At 39.1% G+C, this 14,145-nt stretch overlaps 1 protein-coding gene and 1 long non-coding RNA gene across 2 annotated transcripts in view; both read left to right on the top strand.

Annotated features, from left to right (window-relative positions):
* LOC134177037 (kinesin-like protein KIF11) overlaps positions 1-569 on the top strand; it is a 29,616-nt gene extending 29,047 nt beyond the window's left edge. Inside the window, exons 12-13 of the mRNA XM_062643738.1 lie at positions 254-409; positions 498-569. Of these exons, the coding sequence (XP_062499722.1) occupies positions 254-409; positions 498-569 (228 nt within the window). The remainder of the gene's footprint in view (positions 1-253; positions 410-497) is intronic.
* An 8,923-nt stretch (positions 570-9,492) lies between these two features.
* Positions 9,493-10,826, top strand: LOC134176639 (uncharacterized). The gene is made up of 3 exons (XR_009969312.1): positions 9,493-9,608; positions 10,534-10,629; positions 10,713-10,826. It is a non-coding gene; the product is annotated as an uncharacterized LOC134176639 (long non-coding RNA).
* Positions 10,827-14,145: the final 3,319 nt, after the last annotated feature.

Here is a 14,145-nt window from a genome sequence, read left to right as displayed (position 1 = left end):
TACTAATAGTATGTCTAATACCCCTTTCACTTGAGCTCTTGTAACTGGGTTGGCCTGTGCTGGCTTGGGTCAGCTTGCTTTCTTGTCATAATGTGAACATGGGCTGAACTGTGCTGAACTGTGCTGGACTGGCCATACAAAACTTGCCGAGCTAGCCTGGGTAGCTCTGTTTCATATCATTATGTAAATGTAGGCCAGTTGGGCTGCTTCTGTTCACACATCCCTATTTTATAACTTATTGGTGTGGTTATAGAAAGAAACATGTATCTTGTTGATTTGTGCTTCTTCTCAACACCATATGTATTTCTGCATTTTTGTGATTTTATCAAGAAACAATGTGGACAGCTTGTATGATCAAGGAAAGGCAGCACATGTGTTTCTGCTGTACACATGGGTTTATGTACCCAGAGTGAGTACCAAGACACACAGCCACTAACTGAGCTGGCTTGATTTCTGAACATCATGTGAATGGGGCCTGGCATGGTTTTCTGGTGCAGGCTGGCTCGAATCGTATTGGCTTGAATCATATTGGCTCAGTTTGGAACGGAGCTTGTGTGAAAAGTGTATAATGTTTTATAGATGGTTCCATATGAGGCATATATATATATATATATATATATATATATATATATATATATATACCTAGTAGTCTTACTGTATATGTTAAAGGGGGAGGACGTCCCATGGAAAAATAACCAGGACTTTAGAAATAGATTTTAACAAGAGAATTTGAATGGTGTTAGTTTTACGTCTATATTTGCTTTCGTTGTTGAACAAAAAATCATTGCTTTCTGCAATAAATGACGTCACTGATTTCAAAGTCAACAAAAGGTGTGTTTCCGCTCAAACTAATGAGAAGCGTTTAGTGGTACATGTGGAAAGTGTGCTAGACATTCGTTTGTATTCTTGACTACGTCACTAGAGTCAGACTTGCTGATTTCTCTTTCTGGCTCATACATAAAGGTTGAGAGCTCCATCTCTACTTGCAGGCATCAGCAGAATGCCACAATTTGTCAGATGAGACCAGTTGCTATGCTATCGCTCTTTGTTCGGGAAATGCCCACCCCATGCACCCAACTCAATGAACTACTACAGTATACGTAGGATGTATTGCAAGCGGAAGAACACAACTACAAACTAAAAGACGTACGTTAGCTTGCGTAAATAACTTGTGAACATTCTCTTTCATTGTTATGTTTGTGTAGCGAGTAGGTAGAATGCACAAGAGTGTAGATTCTGCTGTCTAGAAGAGATCGTGCATGAATCATGACTACAGTTTCTAGTCAACGCTGCTGGTTCTGCCTAGAAGCCCGAGTTGGAGTGGATACATAATTACAACTTACCAGTAAACTTTTCCCATTGCATTATGTGAAAGACATTCCTTGTTGTCGACTTTGAAATCGGGGTTTCAAAGTCCTTGAAAAGCAATTATTTTTAGTTCAACAACAGAGGCAAATTAGGACGTGTAACTAACGTCATTGGATTATCTCATCAAGACCTATTTTTAAAGCCAAGTTTCTTTTTCTATGGGACAGCCCCTTTAAAGGAGAACTCTCACCAAATCAACCATCTCTCAGATGAAATCTGTCACTTCATGACACAACCCTTTGCAATCATTTACTATAACTGAGAGATAATCGTTGAGATTACCTGTGTAGGCGTGTTAAGTACTCGTATGTGTTGTCAGAGTAACTCTGATTGCTTGTTAGCAAGGAAGATCGACACCTGTGCAATTTTCAAGGTAAAGATTGTGAGACATATGGTGGCAAGTTGTGATTTATTGACTAAAGCAATCTCGTACCCCAAACTTATAATGCAAGTATCGACTGTGTCAATACAACCATGAAGCCTCAAAAGGAGACCCTTCTTAGATCAGTTCATAGATCATGTCTTGCTGTATTTTGGGTGCAATAAGAGCACTTGGTATGGTTAAACTTAAGTAGTTACTTTCAAACGAGGACAGAGAGTACATACAGGATTCATCTGAACAACTTGTTGCCCATTCTCTGCTTTTGTGGCTGGCTAGACTGTAAGCTTTCTGCAGGAAGATACTAGGCCTTGATACTAGGCAAGTTTTAGTATTTTATGAGAGTTCCCCTTTAATTTAAGCAGTTGATTTCTTCTCGAATGAAGAAGACTAATCATTACATGATATGTTTGATGAGATCAGTCTGTAAGGTTTATAGCACCAGAGGTGCATGCTTGAATATCAACATGGCTATAGTATTTAGACAGAAAACCATGACTTAAAGAAGATCCAAGAAGCACAGTTTTATTGCTGCATGTTGCGGTGGTCTTAAATAATATCTAGTCACCATACCATGTTTGAGAGTGCAATGTGTGGTAGCACTAAATTGCTTGTTTGATTCAGCTGATGTGTGTTGGTTAGAAGAAATAGCCAAGCCATTAGTCACTTGGTGTGTGTGTGTGTGTGTGTGTGTGTGTGTGTGTGTGTGTGTGTGTGTGTGTGTGTCTGTGTGTGTGTCTGTGTCTGTGTCTGTGTGTCTGTGTGTGTCTGTGTGTGTGTCTGTGTATGGTGCATGTGTCCACTATTTGTGTGAATGTGCATTTGTGTTCTTGTGCGTGTGCATTTGTGTGCTTGTGCCTGTGCATTTGTGTAACTTTGCTTTGTGTGTGTGTGTGCATTTATTGTGATTATAATTTTGCTCTGACACAATTGTTTTGGGCTTATCTGGTGTTGACATCTGCCATTCAAGTTTACAAAAAGCAGTCAGTTTTCCGTTTCAGAGCAGAATGCGGCAATCCCACATCGGGCATATTCCTATTAAACAAATGATGTGCAGACAATGTCTGTTCTGATCAAGTGAAGTTATGAAAATAATACTGTAAATCCAGAAATTTTCGTACTTATGAAATTTTAGTTATTTTCGTATAGATACATGGTTGTACTAAAATAACATGAATACTAAAATTTATAGATAGATGCACTTGAATTTGGCTACAGTACAGTACCGATGTCCTGCACTAATATAACATGTGTACAAACTACTTCATGGGCAGAGGTACTAAAATTTATGAGCACATGTACTATAATTTCTGGAATTACAGTAGTAGAAAATTAATTAATGAGAGCAGTCAATATGACTTGCACAAACAAGCAAACCCAAGCTGTTTGAGGTTCTAACATAATACAGTACCGGCAATAAGTAAGCTGACAGCGATACGATACGATACGATACGATACGATAGGATACGATACGATACGATAGGATACGATACGATACGATACGATACGATACGATAGGATACGATACGATAGGATACGATACGATACGATACGATATGATACGATACGATAGGATAGGATACGATACGATAGGATACCATAGGATAGGATATCATACGATATGATAAAAGATACCATGTAGGATAGGATAAGGTAAAAGATGATACCATACAATTAAGATAAGATACCATCCATAGGATATACGATACGCAATATGATATATGATACAATTAAGATAAGATACCAGATGGTACGATATATGATACGCAATACGATATACGATACGCTATGATACGCAATACGATACGATACGCAATACGATACCATACGCAATACGATACGATACGATACGATACGATACGATACGATACGATACGATACGATACGCATACGATAAAAATGTTAGGTTACTTATTGCCGGTACTGTAGCTACAGTATGTGTAGCCTCAAACTTTCATACCAGAGAGCGCACAACTTTAGTCTGGATCAAAGTTGTACTAAAATAGATTCGGAAGTACAGTACATCTAAACAAGTTACAGTACCGGCAATAAGTAACCTAACATTTTTATTGTATGCGTATTGTATCGTATTTATTGCGTATCGTATCGTATTGCTTATCGTATGGTATTGCGTATCGTATCGTAGGCATTGTATATCATATCATATATCATATGGTATGGTATCTTATCTTAATTGTATGGCATGATCCTTTATCGTATCGTATCCTACAGTACTGGCAATAAGTAAGCTGACAGCGATACGCATACGATACAATACCATACGAAAAAAGATATAATACGATACGATACGATAAAAGATACCATGTACGATACAATAAGATAAAAGATGATATGATACAATTAAGATAAGATACGATATGCTATGATACGCATTACAATACGATATGCATACGATAAAAATGTTAGGTTACTTATTGCCGGTACTGTACATGGTATCTTTTATTGTATCATATGGTATTCTATCGTATGGTATCGTATTGTATGCGTATCGCTGTCAGCTTACTTATTGCCGGTGCTGTATGCTAAATGGTAGTTTAAAGGCCTAATGTCGTTTTTACCCAGTTCAATAATGAGATGGAAAGATGTTGTATTACTTGTGGTCAAGTATCTCACATGTGGAAGAGAGCTGTCATAAGTTGATTCCTAAACCAGGCAAAAGTGTTCCTTCAGATCTGTCATTTTTTGTTCAGTAGCATTGACTTCTGTTCTTGGGTAAAAGTGTTTACTTCTATTCTAAAGGACTATTGTTGGACTATCTCATTAGCAATGGGCATACATACGTCAACTTCAATTAAGAATGGCTTTTTCGATCATGTGAGTAGTTTTGGGAGCATGAGTATTCACAAGAAAAGATGCCAAGTCTCACCAATGTTCAGTCATTTGTTATGGCTTGATCTATGTCATGTGTTTGGAAGTGTAGATCACAACTTAATCCATTTTGCTTTGCTTCACTATTACTATGACATGCACTTACACGGATGGTGACATATTTGTATAGGGGTCTGCGTGCGGTGGTTTTCAGCAAATTCCTAGTTTAGTCAAGATTTTCACCATGACGTCAGGGTATTTCAAGGTGACCCGCTGCCTGTTGCTATATTCAATATGGTACACTGCATGAAACATTGGATTTAGACTGGTCTAGATGTATTCTACATGTGTACCGAATACCATATTCAGTCATATTCAGTCATATTTAGCCACATCCAAATACGATATTAGGATTGCATTTAGACTTGTCTAAATATCTTGAATACCGGTTTTAGGCTCATATTTAGTCTCACATTTTGTACTGCTTAAATACTAAGTTTGGTCATATTTATCATTAATCTGTATATGGTCGAAATGTGGATACCGATTTTAAATACCAATGGCATGCAGCTGCAGGTTCTTTAAATTTATTTCAGTACAAAGCAATTCAACTGTAGATAAAGCTCTGCATCTATTAATATATTGTTGAATAACCACAGTTCCAGTATTATCTAATTTCAATATGGCTAGGTATACATAGCAACTCTGAAACACATTACACATGTTTCAACAGAAGTCCTGCAGGGCTCATTCAGGTATACTGAGGTGACAGATCGGACGTTCTCTTGTTGATGGCGTTTCTGTGATCTTCTTCACCTCCATCGAAATCAGTTGCTGCACTCTAATCGCTCCAAAGACATCACCTCCAGAGACATCATTTTATTGTAATTCGTCTTCTATTCTTCACTTAGAATTGTCGACAACATGGTAGCTAATTTTCAACTGTAAAGTTACTAAAACAAGCAATCTTGAATGTACACAAACAAATGGCAAATGGATGAGGAGCTGCCGTTAAACAGTCAAGCCCTCCAGCCAGATGGCTGGGTTCCTGTGCACTAAGTAGGAGCTATGGGCCATGCTAAGCAATCTCCTGGAGCCTGACCAGCTTCTCGCAGGACCACCGACTGCGATGCCAACTGTCGTGTGGGCATCCGAAGTTCCATCTGGACCCCAGTGGCTGATGGACTTTGTCACAGTTGGAGGCCATTGCTACCCCAGTCAAAGACCAGGTACTCATTTATACTCCTGATTCGAGAGAAGCAAGTGTGCATAAGTTTCTTGCCCAAGGAAATTATGCCATAGCTCGCCATCACTGTGACTTGAGGTTGCAACCTGCAAGGTCCCAGATGTTTCCATTCTCCAAACGCACTCTCTAACCAATTGAGACACACACACACACACACACACACACACACGCGCGCGCGCGCGCGCGCGCAACCAGCATGCAATGCACTACACACCAACTTACATTGTGTAGTCCCTGCCTCCTTCTTGTCCTTTGCAAGTCAGATGCAGTCTGAGTCAGCACAGTTTGCCTGTATTCTCTATTGCTTCTCAATTGCTTCTCAATTGCAAAGTCTTGAAATAACGTTGAATTGCCTCTGCAAGTAAAGCAGGAGTTGTGAAGTGAAACACAGGCCACAACAAATAGAAATTATGAATATAGGAAAAATTATAATAAGCTAATATTTATAACAAGGTTTTAGTGACATGTGTATGACACAGACTGGTAGTAAAGAATAACATTTGAGATAGAATTGTAACTTTGCTTAGGGTTATAGCAGCAAAGGTGTCAGCAGTATGTCAGCATGTGTTGTTGTAGACTGGATACATTGTACTCGCACCAGAACCACTGAAAGCCTGTACTGAATGAAGTGACATCTGGGGCATTGCCATGATGGCGCGGCTCCTAATGAGTTTGGTGTGAGGCTAAACACTGCATGATTACTTGTCTAGAATTTGATCGACGCACCTTTAGCGTTGCATCAGCCTTCTATTCTCTGCCAAAGAGTTCTGCTGGAGCAATCTAGTGAGATCTTTGACTTGGTTCTCAGACAGCGGAATTGATTTGACATGGACGGGGCAGCTGGATGACAAATCCTTTCTAGGAGAACTTGCAGTTTCCAGAGCTGAACAAAGTTTCATGGGATGCTAGAAGACTGTCCCTCTAGCAGGGTTTGAACATGAACAGAGTATCACTTCTTCATCAAAGTCCTTGAGCTGGGACTGATAACGCTCTGAGCTGCTAATTCTTGAAGTGGCTGATGTTGCTCTGCCTTCTTGATGTACATTGTTGCTGCGTTCATGAACATGTACACACATGCGAGAAGGCAGCAGTAGCAAATTTAAGGCAGCAGTTAGCATCGGACGTACTATTTCACTTCACAAAGACCGACAAGTACTGTAGTCCTGCACAGCCTGAGCTTTTCACAGAAGGACTGCTGCAGTACTGACTTTGGCGCCCAAATCGTTGATTGGCCTATTACACATGTCACATGGCAAAGATCATGGAGTCCGAGGCTATATACTACGGCGCATGCAATATGGCTGCCAGTCGTACGTTGAGGTTGGTTGTTGTCCTCAATGTGAAGAGACTGGCCAGATGAACTTACTGGGAACAAAAAGCAGAGCATTGTGCTAATCATGAGTTCAGCAGCAAAGACGGTCTTCTTGATTGATTGATTGATTATTATTAAGTGATATATTATTTATTTATTTATTTTATTATTTATTTATTTTATAATATATTGTTATTTATTTATTTATCTTTTTGTTATTATGTAAAACAAGCAAGCTCTTTTCCAGCAGAGAGCAAATGGAGTTTCTCAGAAGATTATCTATCAATCTGGACTTGTCCTGTTTATTCGAAATCTCAGTACTGGATTTGTTGATGCTTGGCAAAAATACTACAAGCTTTGTGAACTATGCATAGATGCCATTACAGATGAGACACATTGCCTCACACAAATTGCAGCCATCTAGTGGAGATTTATCCATCTCAAATCTCCTGTGTACCAGACGTTAGAACCTTTTAGCTGGGCTTCTGCAGAAGTAGGTACAGATCGCATTGAATGTAAATCATCATGTTTTCATTGTCTGTCAGTTATCATTGCTTCATGCTATGAAGCTGCAGGGTCAATCAACAATAGGTCTGAAAAGCGATCTTGCAGGATTTTGAGAGGTTCATTTGCCACTGTTTGCCAGTAGCTGGAGACTGGACTGAAATTGTTTTGGTAGATGTCTGCCGTCTGTTGGTTTGCAGAACATCCCTTGGCAGTCAGTTTTGAATCTTTGGAGATTATTTGTTTATGCTTGTTTAGAGAATATCTTAGTTGTTTTTGCCGGCCTTTGACACTGTTGATGGGCATGAAGTAATGTTTGTTTTACCTTTAATTAAATTTCTGGATGTGCTTTTAGTTGAGTTTTGTAATATTTTGATATGCTTTCTTCTATCAAGAGAAGTTTGATGTCTTGATTTTATTCTTACTGCTTCATGAAGAAGCTGAATAAATATATTAATTATTAATTGATCAGTGCCTATACCCCATTACTTTAATGAATTAAGTTTTATTTTTATGCATACGCTGCAAAGTAGAATGTTGTGCAGGCATGATGCTGAAACAAGACTCTCTCTTTAAATGTAACTACTTGATGTACCTCTGCTGCATTTGAGATATCAAGTATAGCCTAAATTTAATAGTTATAACATGGGTGGTATGGATGTTGGCTTGTCATAAGACCAGAGGCAGTGATCGCTTATCACCGACGTAATTGACCAAGCCACAGGCAAGGTTTATGGCGGTGCTAAGCCCTCATAGCTGAGGTCTTATAACACACCAACATTCCAACCTACAGTACCTATGTTATAATTGATTTATAACATATCAAAACTTGATCACCTTATTGGACCATTTGATTCGCACCAGATTCAAACTAGTCTTTTGTTGCACATGGATGTGACTTACAGTACCAGCAATAAGAAACCTAACATTTTTATCATATGCGTATGGTATTGTATTGTATCTTAGCGTATGGTATCCTAGCGTATCGTATCGTATTGCATATGGTATCATAGCGTATCGTATATCATATTGGGTATCATATATTGTATGGATGGTATCTTATCTTAATTGTATGGTATCATCTTTTATCTTATCCTATCCTACATGGCATCTCTAATCGTATGGTATGATATCCTATCGTATCACTGTCAGCTTACTTATTGCCGGTACTGTACCTAGTAAGTTAGGAAGTCATTTCTCAAACTGGACTGTCAACTTTAGCTAACTTTCGTAGACAAGATATTGAGCTAGAGAGTTGCAACTGTGTTTGTAGATAATTATTGTTGTGTTTGGCTAGAAACTGCAGTATTATATAACCTATTTGTGGTGTTTGTTAAGTGTAGCCATAGATACTAAAGTAGTTATGCAATATTAGGTTTCTGTATAAATGTTATCAGCTGCAAGAGCGATTAACTTCACATTATCAGTATCAGACAGTAAATTCTGTTGTTTATTTCCAACAAGACTTGGGAATCACAAACATGAATTACACTGTTCTGATAAAATGCTTCCTCATAAACATTTTGAGGAGCTGATTGGTGGTTTATCCATTGTGTCGGGTTGCTATGTATGAGAAATCACAAAAACTGCTTGGTGATTGGATGGCATTAAGGGCATGGCACATTCCTAAAGCATGGCAATCATGGCCCAGAGACCAAAAGTCAGTTCACTCACCAAGTCTTGGAAATTTTACAAAGTTTTGTTTCTTATAAGCCATAGCTGAAATTGTAAATTTTAAGTAAAAGATAAAGTCGCATCAAATAATTCTTATCAAGTTTAGTGTAAAGGTTATTTTAGAATTTCTGAAATAAGGCCACAAGTTTGGTTGAAAGTGCAGGTGTTGAATTTGTGTTTAGATGATGCAGTTATTTGAAGCGACAACTGAGCAACTGTCTCAGGAAAAGCTACTTCGACAGGAAACACAGGAGGAATTGGACAAGGTTTCTTTCAGGGAATTAGAAACAAAACAGGTAGAGTGTATGATTCACATAAATGTTATAACTATATCTAAGATTTTTGCCATCAGTTAAACGGGTGCAGGACAGTTAGTTGCCGGGACACTTAGTTGCCAGTACACTTAGTCGCCAGGTAATTGAACAACGTGTCTATACATACTTGTCAAATTTATGTCATCAAATGCATGATATAGAGTGATTAGTGTCAACACTTATGTCTTCAAAGACTACTAAAACATTAAAATTACAGTATCAAATTGTGTGCATATCACACCATCAATCAGAAGCTGCGGTCAGATGAGAACTTGTCGAAACCATACATGTACACGAAACCGTTATGGCACAATTTTGTGCTATCTATAGAGTTTACCATGGTTTCTGGAATGGTTGCCATTATCACAAATAGACGTGCAGAAATGACACAACCAACAGCAATGGAGGCATAAATACACTCCTTGCCTTATGTGTAAGCGTTGACAGGTATGTCTTTGAAAACTTAGATAACAGCTGACTGGTATGTATTTGATGAAGACACAATTTGACAAGTGTTGTGTTTTAATTACTTACTTCTTGACACTTATGTCTTTGTGTGTTAGACAATTGCTTCCTTTGCAATTATGGTAAATGTAAGCACCTGGTGACTAATAGATGGCGACTAAGCCTGGTTCACAGTATTAATGCTGACACTCAGCTGAGCGTCAACATCAAAGACACGCCTTGATGCAGGTGGCATCCATTGATGTTGACTCTGACGCTGGAATAGGATTTCTATTCCAGCACCAGCATCAGTGTCAATGTCGGCATCAGTGTGGTATTGTGAACCGGGCTTAAGTATACTGGCGACTAAATTTCCGCAACTAACTGTCCCACAACTGAATTTTGACGACTAAGTGACCTAGACCCCAGTTAAACATGTGAACTAAATTTTTGTGTTTTTTAGGAGTTAAGAAAAACCAACGAGGAATGTCAGAAGCAACAATTCCTCGTTAAAGCACATGCTGAATGTGAAGCTGAGTTACACAAACAGGCTACACAGGTATTTTCTATGCGGCATTTGTAGTGAAAGTAATAGTTAGATACCTTTGACTTAACTGTTTTGTGTTGTCTTGGACAACATAGCTATTGACTACAATAAAAGACTCTGTTGATGACGTTTACGGCTTACATGCGAAGGTGGAAAGAACACAGCAAGTAGAAAGGCGCAATGAGTTATCAAAGCAAACATTTAAGCAAGTACGATTATGATATTTAATGCTTTCTCTTCATGGTTCATGTCTGTTTGCCTTCATTAAAACTTTATTAACTTTATCAAGTTTTGTAGGTTTTTAGTCTTTTTGCCCATCTTTTTCTAGCCTATATAACACCTGCCCAACACTAAATGTCAGGTGAGGTGAAGCTGTCACTAACATTTAAAGACAATCTATGTAAAATCAGCATGGCATTGTGTACTCCCACAAACTACAAGAAAATTGCTGATGCAAATACTCTACGGATTGACTAATATTAGTATTGTAATAAAATGTCAGTTTTCTGGTAATTATCTTTAAGATATTGAGGCTATGAGCTGACGACAAACCCAGAGACTCTAAAACAGGAGGATAGAAACACTACCGCTAACTGAGCTAGGTTGTAGAGAATTTTGTACTGTTGTGTCAGAATACACTGAGACTTTGTTCAAGATGAAACTGTTTAGCACATTACCAGGCCTTGACATAATGATTTTACTGCAACACACTGTTCCCGTTGGCAGTTAAGATTGTCAGCTGATAAAGCAAGAAACTGAATCTCATATAAAGAATTGTGGCATTTTATTTGCAGTTTGAAGTCTTTGTATAATAAGTAGAATATATATTATTTATTTATTTATTTTATTATGAACATCTCTCATTCGTGCTGCAGCTTCTCCTCTGATTGCTGACTGTTATATAGATTTTTCCTTTTTTATATAAATTACATTTTTATATTTTTATAGGTCCCACAAGGGACTTGCCGTACCATCTAAACTACATCTAGCTAATATCATTTTAGCATTGCTACACCACAGTCTAGAAGAGAGTTGCTGATGGAAATGACAAACAGATTGGCTAATTGAAACATTATGTTTAAATGAAGCTCTACGTGCTATGATCTTGAGCACTTGAAGGCTAGAAGTTGTTCAAAGACCCAGAGTCTCAACCACGAGCGGATGAAAAATGCTGCCTGTGCTGGACACATTTAGGTAATGTTGTTCGTCCTTCTCCATCTCTCCAGCTTCAGATGCTGCATCTGGATGACTTGCCGCTTGATTGAGAAAAGACGGTTGTAAAGGGCTTCGTACCGATAAGTCAAAGTAGGCAGGCAAACCGCATACGAAATCGGGATGGTAAGCATCTCATGGTCTTGTTTGGTTGCTACTGCTACATCTTGCCTTCCTACGACAACGAGAATCATCTGTAAGTAGTGCGTTATACACCACTTCGCATAGAGCATCATGACATTTTGTTGTAGAGCTTTGTCCTTGATTACATCCCTGTAGATGGTCCCCAAACTTATCAACTGTATTACCACAAGGGCAGCGTTTGGAGTTTGGGAAAATTGGGATACCCAACCTTATCTGTAATGCAACACTAAACTCTCTTTTGGGCATGGCAGGCCAAGGTTCGGGTTCGGTACTGCCCGTAGCCATGCCCCAGTGTGTTGACCAGAAATGGTATTCAGTTGAGCTCGATCCCTTATTCTTGCTGAGTCTCTGAGTGATGACCATAACGCAGAGTCCAACAGAAGTTGTAACTGAAGCTGCAAGAAATCTTGGGCCGTAGTCTCCCCTGGAAACACAATCACCTGGCCCTCATTGGAATATGACATGTCCCACTGGCTGCTCATGGATAGAAGGTAAGATGCCAAGTGACGAGAACAGTTACAACTGGCAAGATAGCCTGCAGGGTGACATCGAGAAGCTATCCTCAAACCCAAGCCACCCAGGCAAATGGAGAGTGTAGCTTGTTGCCATGAGCTTTCTGGTAAGGAATAATCAATTATTGATTCCAGAGTCTTTCGTATATTGATGTCAAAGGCTGAAGTTGGCCAAGGACTCTGTCAGGTGGGACAGTCCTGAGTATGTGATTTAGTTTGCACAAAGACAAACAAGATCTCAGTTAAAGTAATTCTACCCGAGGGTCTTCCATATCTTGCAGGCGTTATTGACTTTCCCAGATCTTGTCAATACGAGTTGAAAGGCTGGTATTGAAAAAGTCCTCAGATCCCCAGAGAGGAGAGCCCAGAAATCAGCACCACTCTTTGTGTCGACGACTTGTTCCACATCTGACGGATATTTCGGAAAGGGCTGGTCTCCAGAAGGCCAGAAATCTCACACCTGGACATATTCAACTGATGACCATATTTAGGCCCTTTAGATTTCATCTGCTCTAAGAGTGAAGTTACTTTGCAACGATGTCCAACAAAATTTCCATTGTCTAGGTACCACAACTTTAAGTTGATGTCATTTAGTGGCCCAATTTCATCAACTAACTCTAGAATGATCAAGGAAAAAAGCAAAGGACCCAGAGGGTCATCTTGCTGAACACCAGTAGAGGAAGTGAGTTTTTGAATGCCGAAACTAATTTCAGCTTGTTTATGACAGTTCTCTGTGAAGACGTCGCAGAAAAGTAGTACGGTCACAATAGTTGAAAGCATTGGACATATCCAGTTTGAGGCAGCATAAGTTGGAATCATCTCCAAATGTATCAATAGATCTGGATGGTGAATGTACGGCTGCCTCGAGACCACCTGGAGTGCCAATGCTTACCTGGCCATATGGCAGGAAAACATCTGGAAGCTGAGATTTTACAGCTGAACAGCACACACGACTAATCAGCCGGCGAAGTGTTTCTCCCACAGCAATTGGCCTAATACCTCCACCTTCCTGCTTCTTGTATATAGCTGTTAGTGGGGCTCCTGTAAGCCATGGTGCTATTCGTCTATCCATGTTTCCTGACAAGGCCAAATTGACCCATCGATTCAAACTCTCAAGGCATTATATATATATATATATATATATATATATATATATATATATATATATATATTTACTTCTTTATAACCACCCTATGGACGAAACACTGAACAATAAACTGCATACAGAGAGCATCCAAAAAACCAGTTTGTGAGTGTAGCACATTTTAAAGTTCCACTTATGTCTAAGATGAGATAAGGGAAAAGTGTAAACAGTAACAAAAATTTGGAATGTAGATAGTCAAAAGGTAGAGAAACAGTAACATGTCCAGAAGCAGGTGTCACCAAAGCTGACAAGGCACCGCCGCTGTAAGAGTGATATTGCAGAAATCCTTGACAACCTCAGAGACAGGCTGACTGATGGAATAGAAACAAGACACAATTGAAGAAGGTTGATAGTAGAAAGGAAAACCAAAAAAATGACGAGAAGATTCAACAACAGTTGACACCAACAATGACAAGGCACCGCCGTTCAATAGGGATAATGCAGAAATCCTTGACGACATCAGGGTCAAGCTGACTGTATAAGCATGAACTGAAGAAGATTGATAGCAGAAAGGAA

The sequence above is a fragment of the Corticium candelabrum genome, chromosome 3 (assembly GCF_963422355.1).
Source record: "Corticium candelabrum chromosome 3, ooCorCand1.1, whole genome shotgun sequence".
NCBI lineage: Eukaryota > Metazoa > Porifera > Homoscleromorpha > Homosclerophorida > Plakinidae > Corticium > Corticium candelabrum.
The sequence above is the reverse complement of the archived record's forward strand: the minus strand, read 5'-3'. Positions and strand labels throughout refer to the sequence as shown.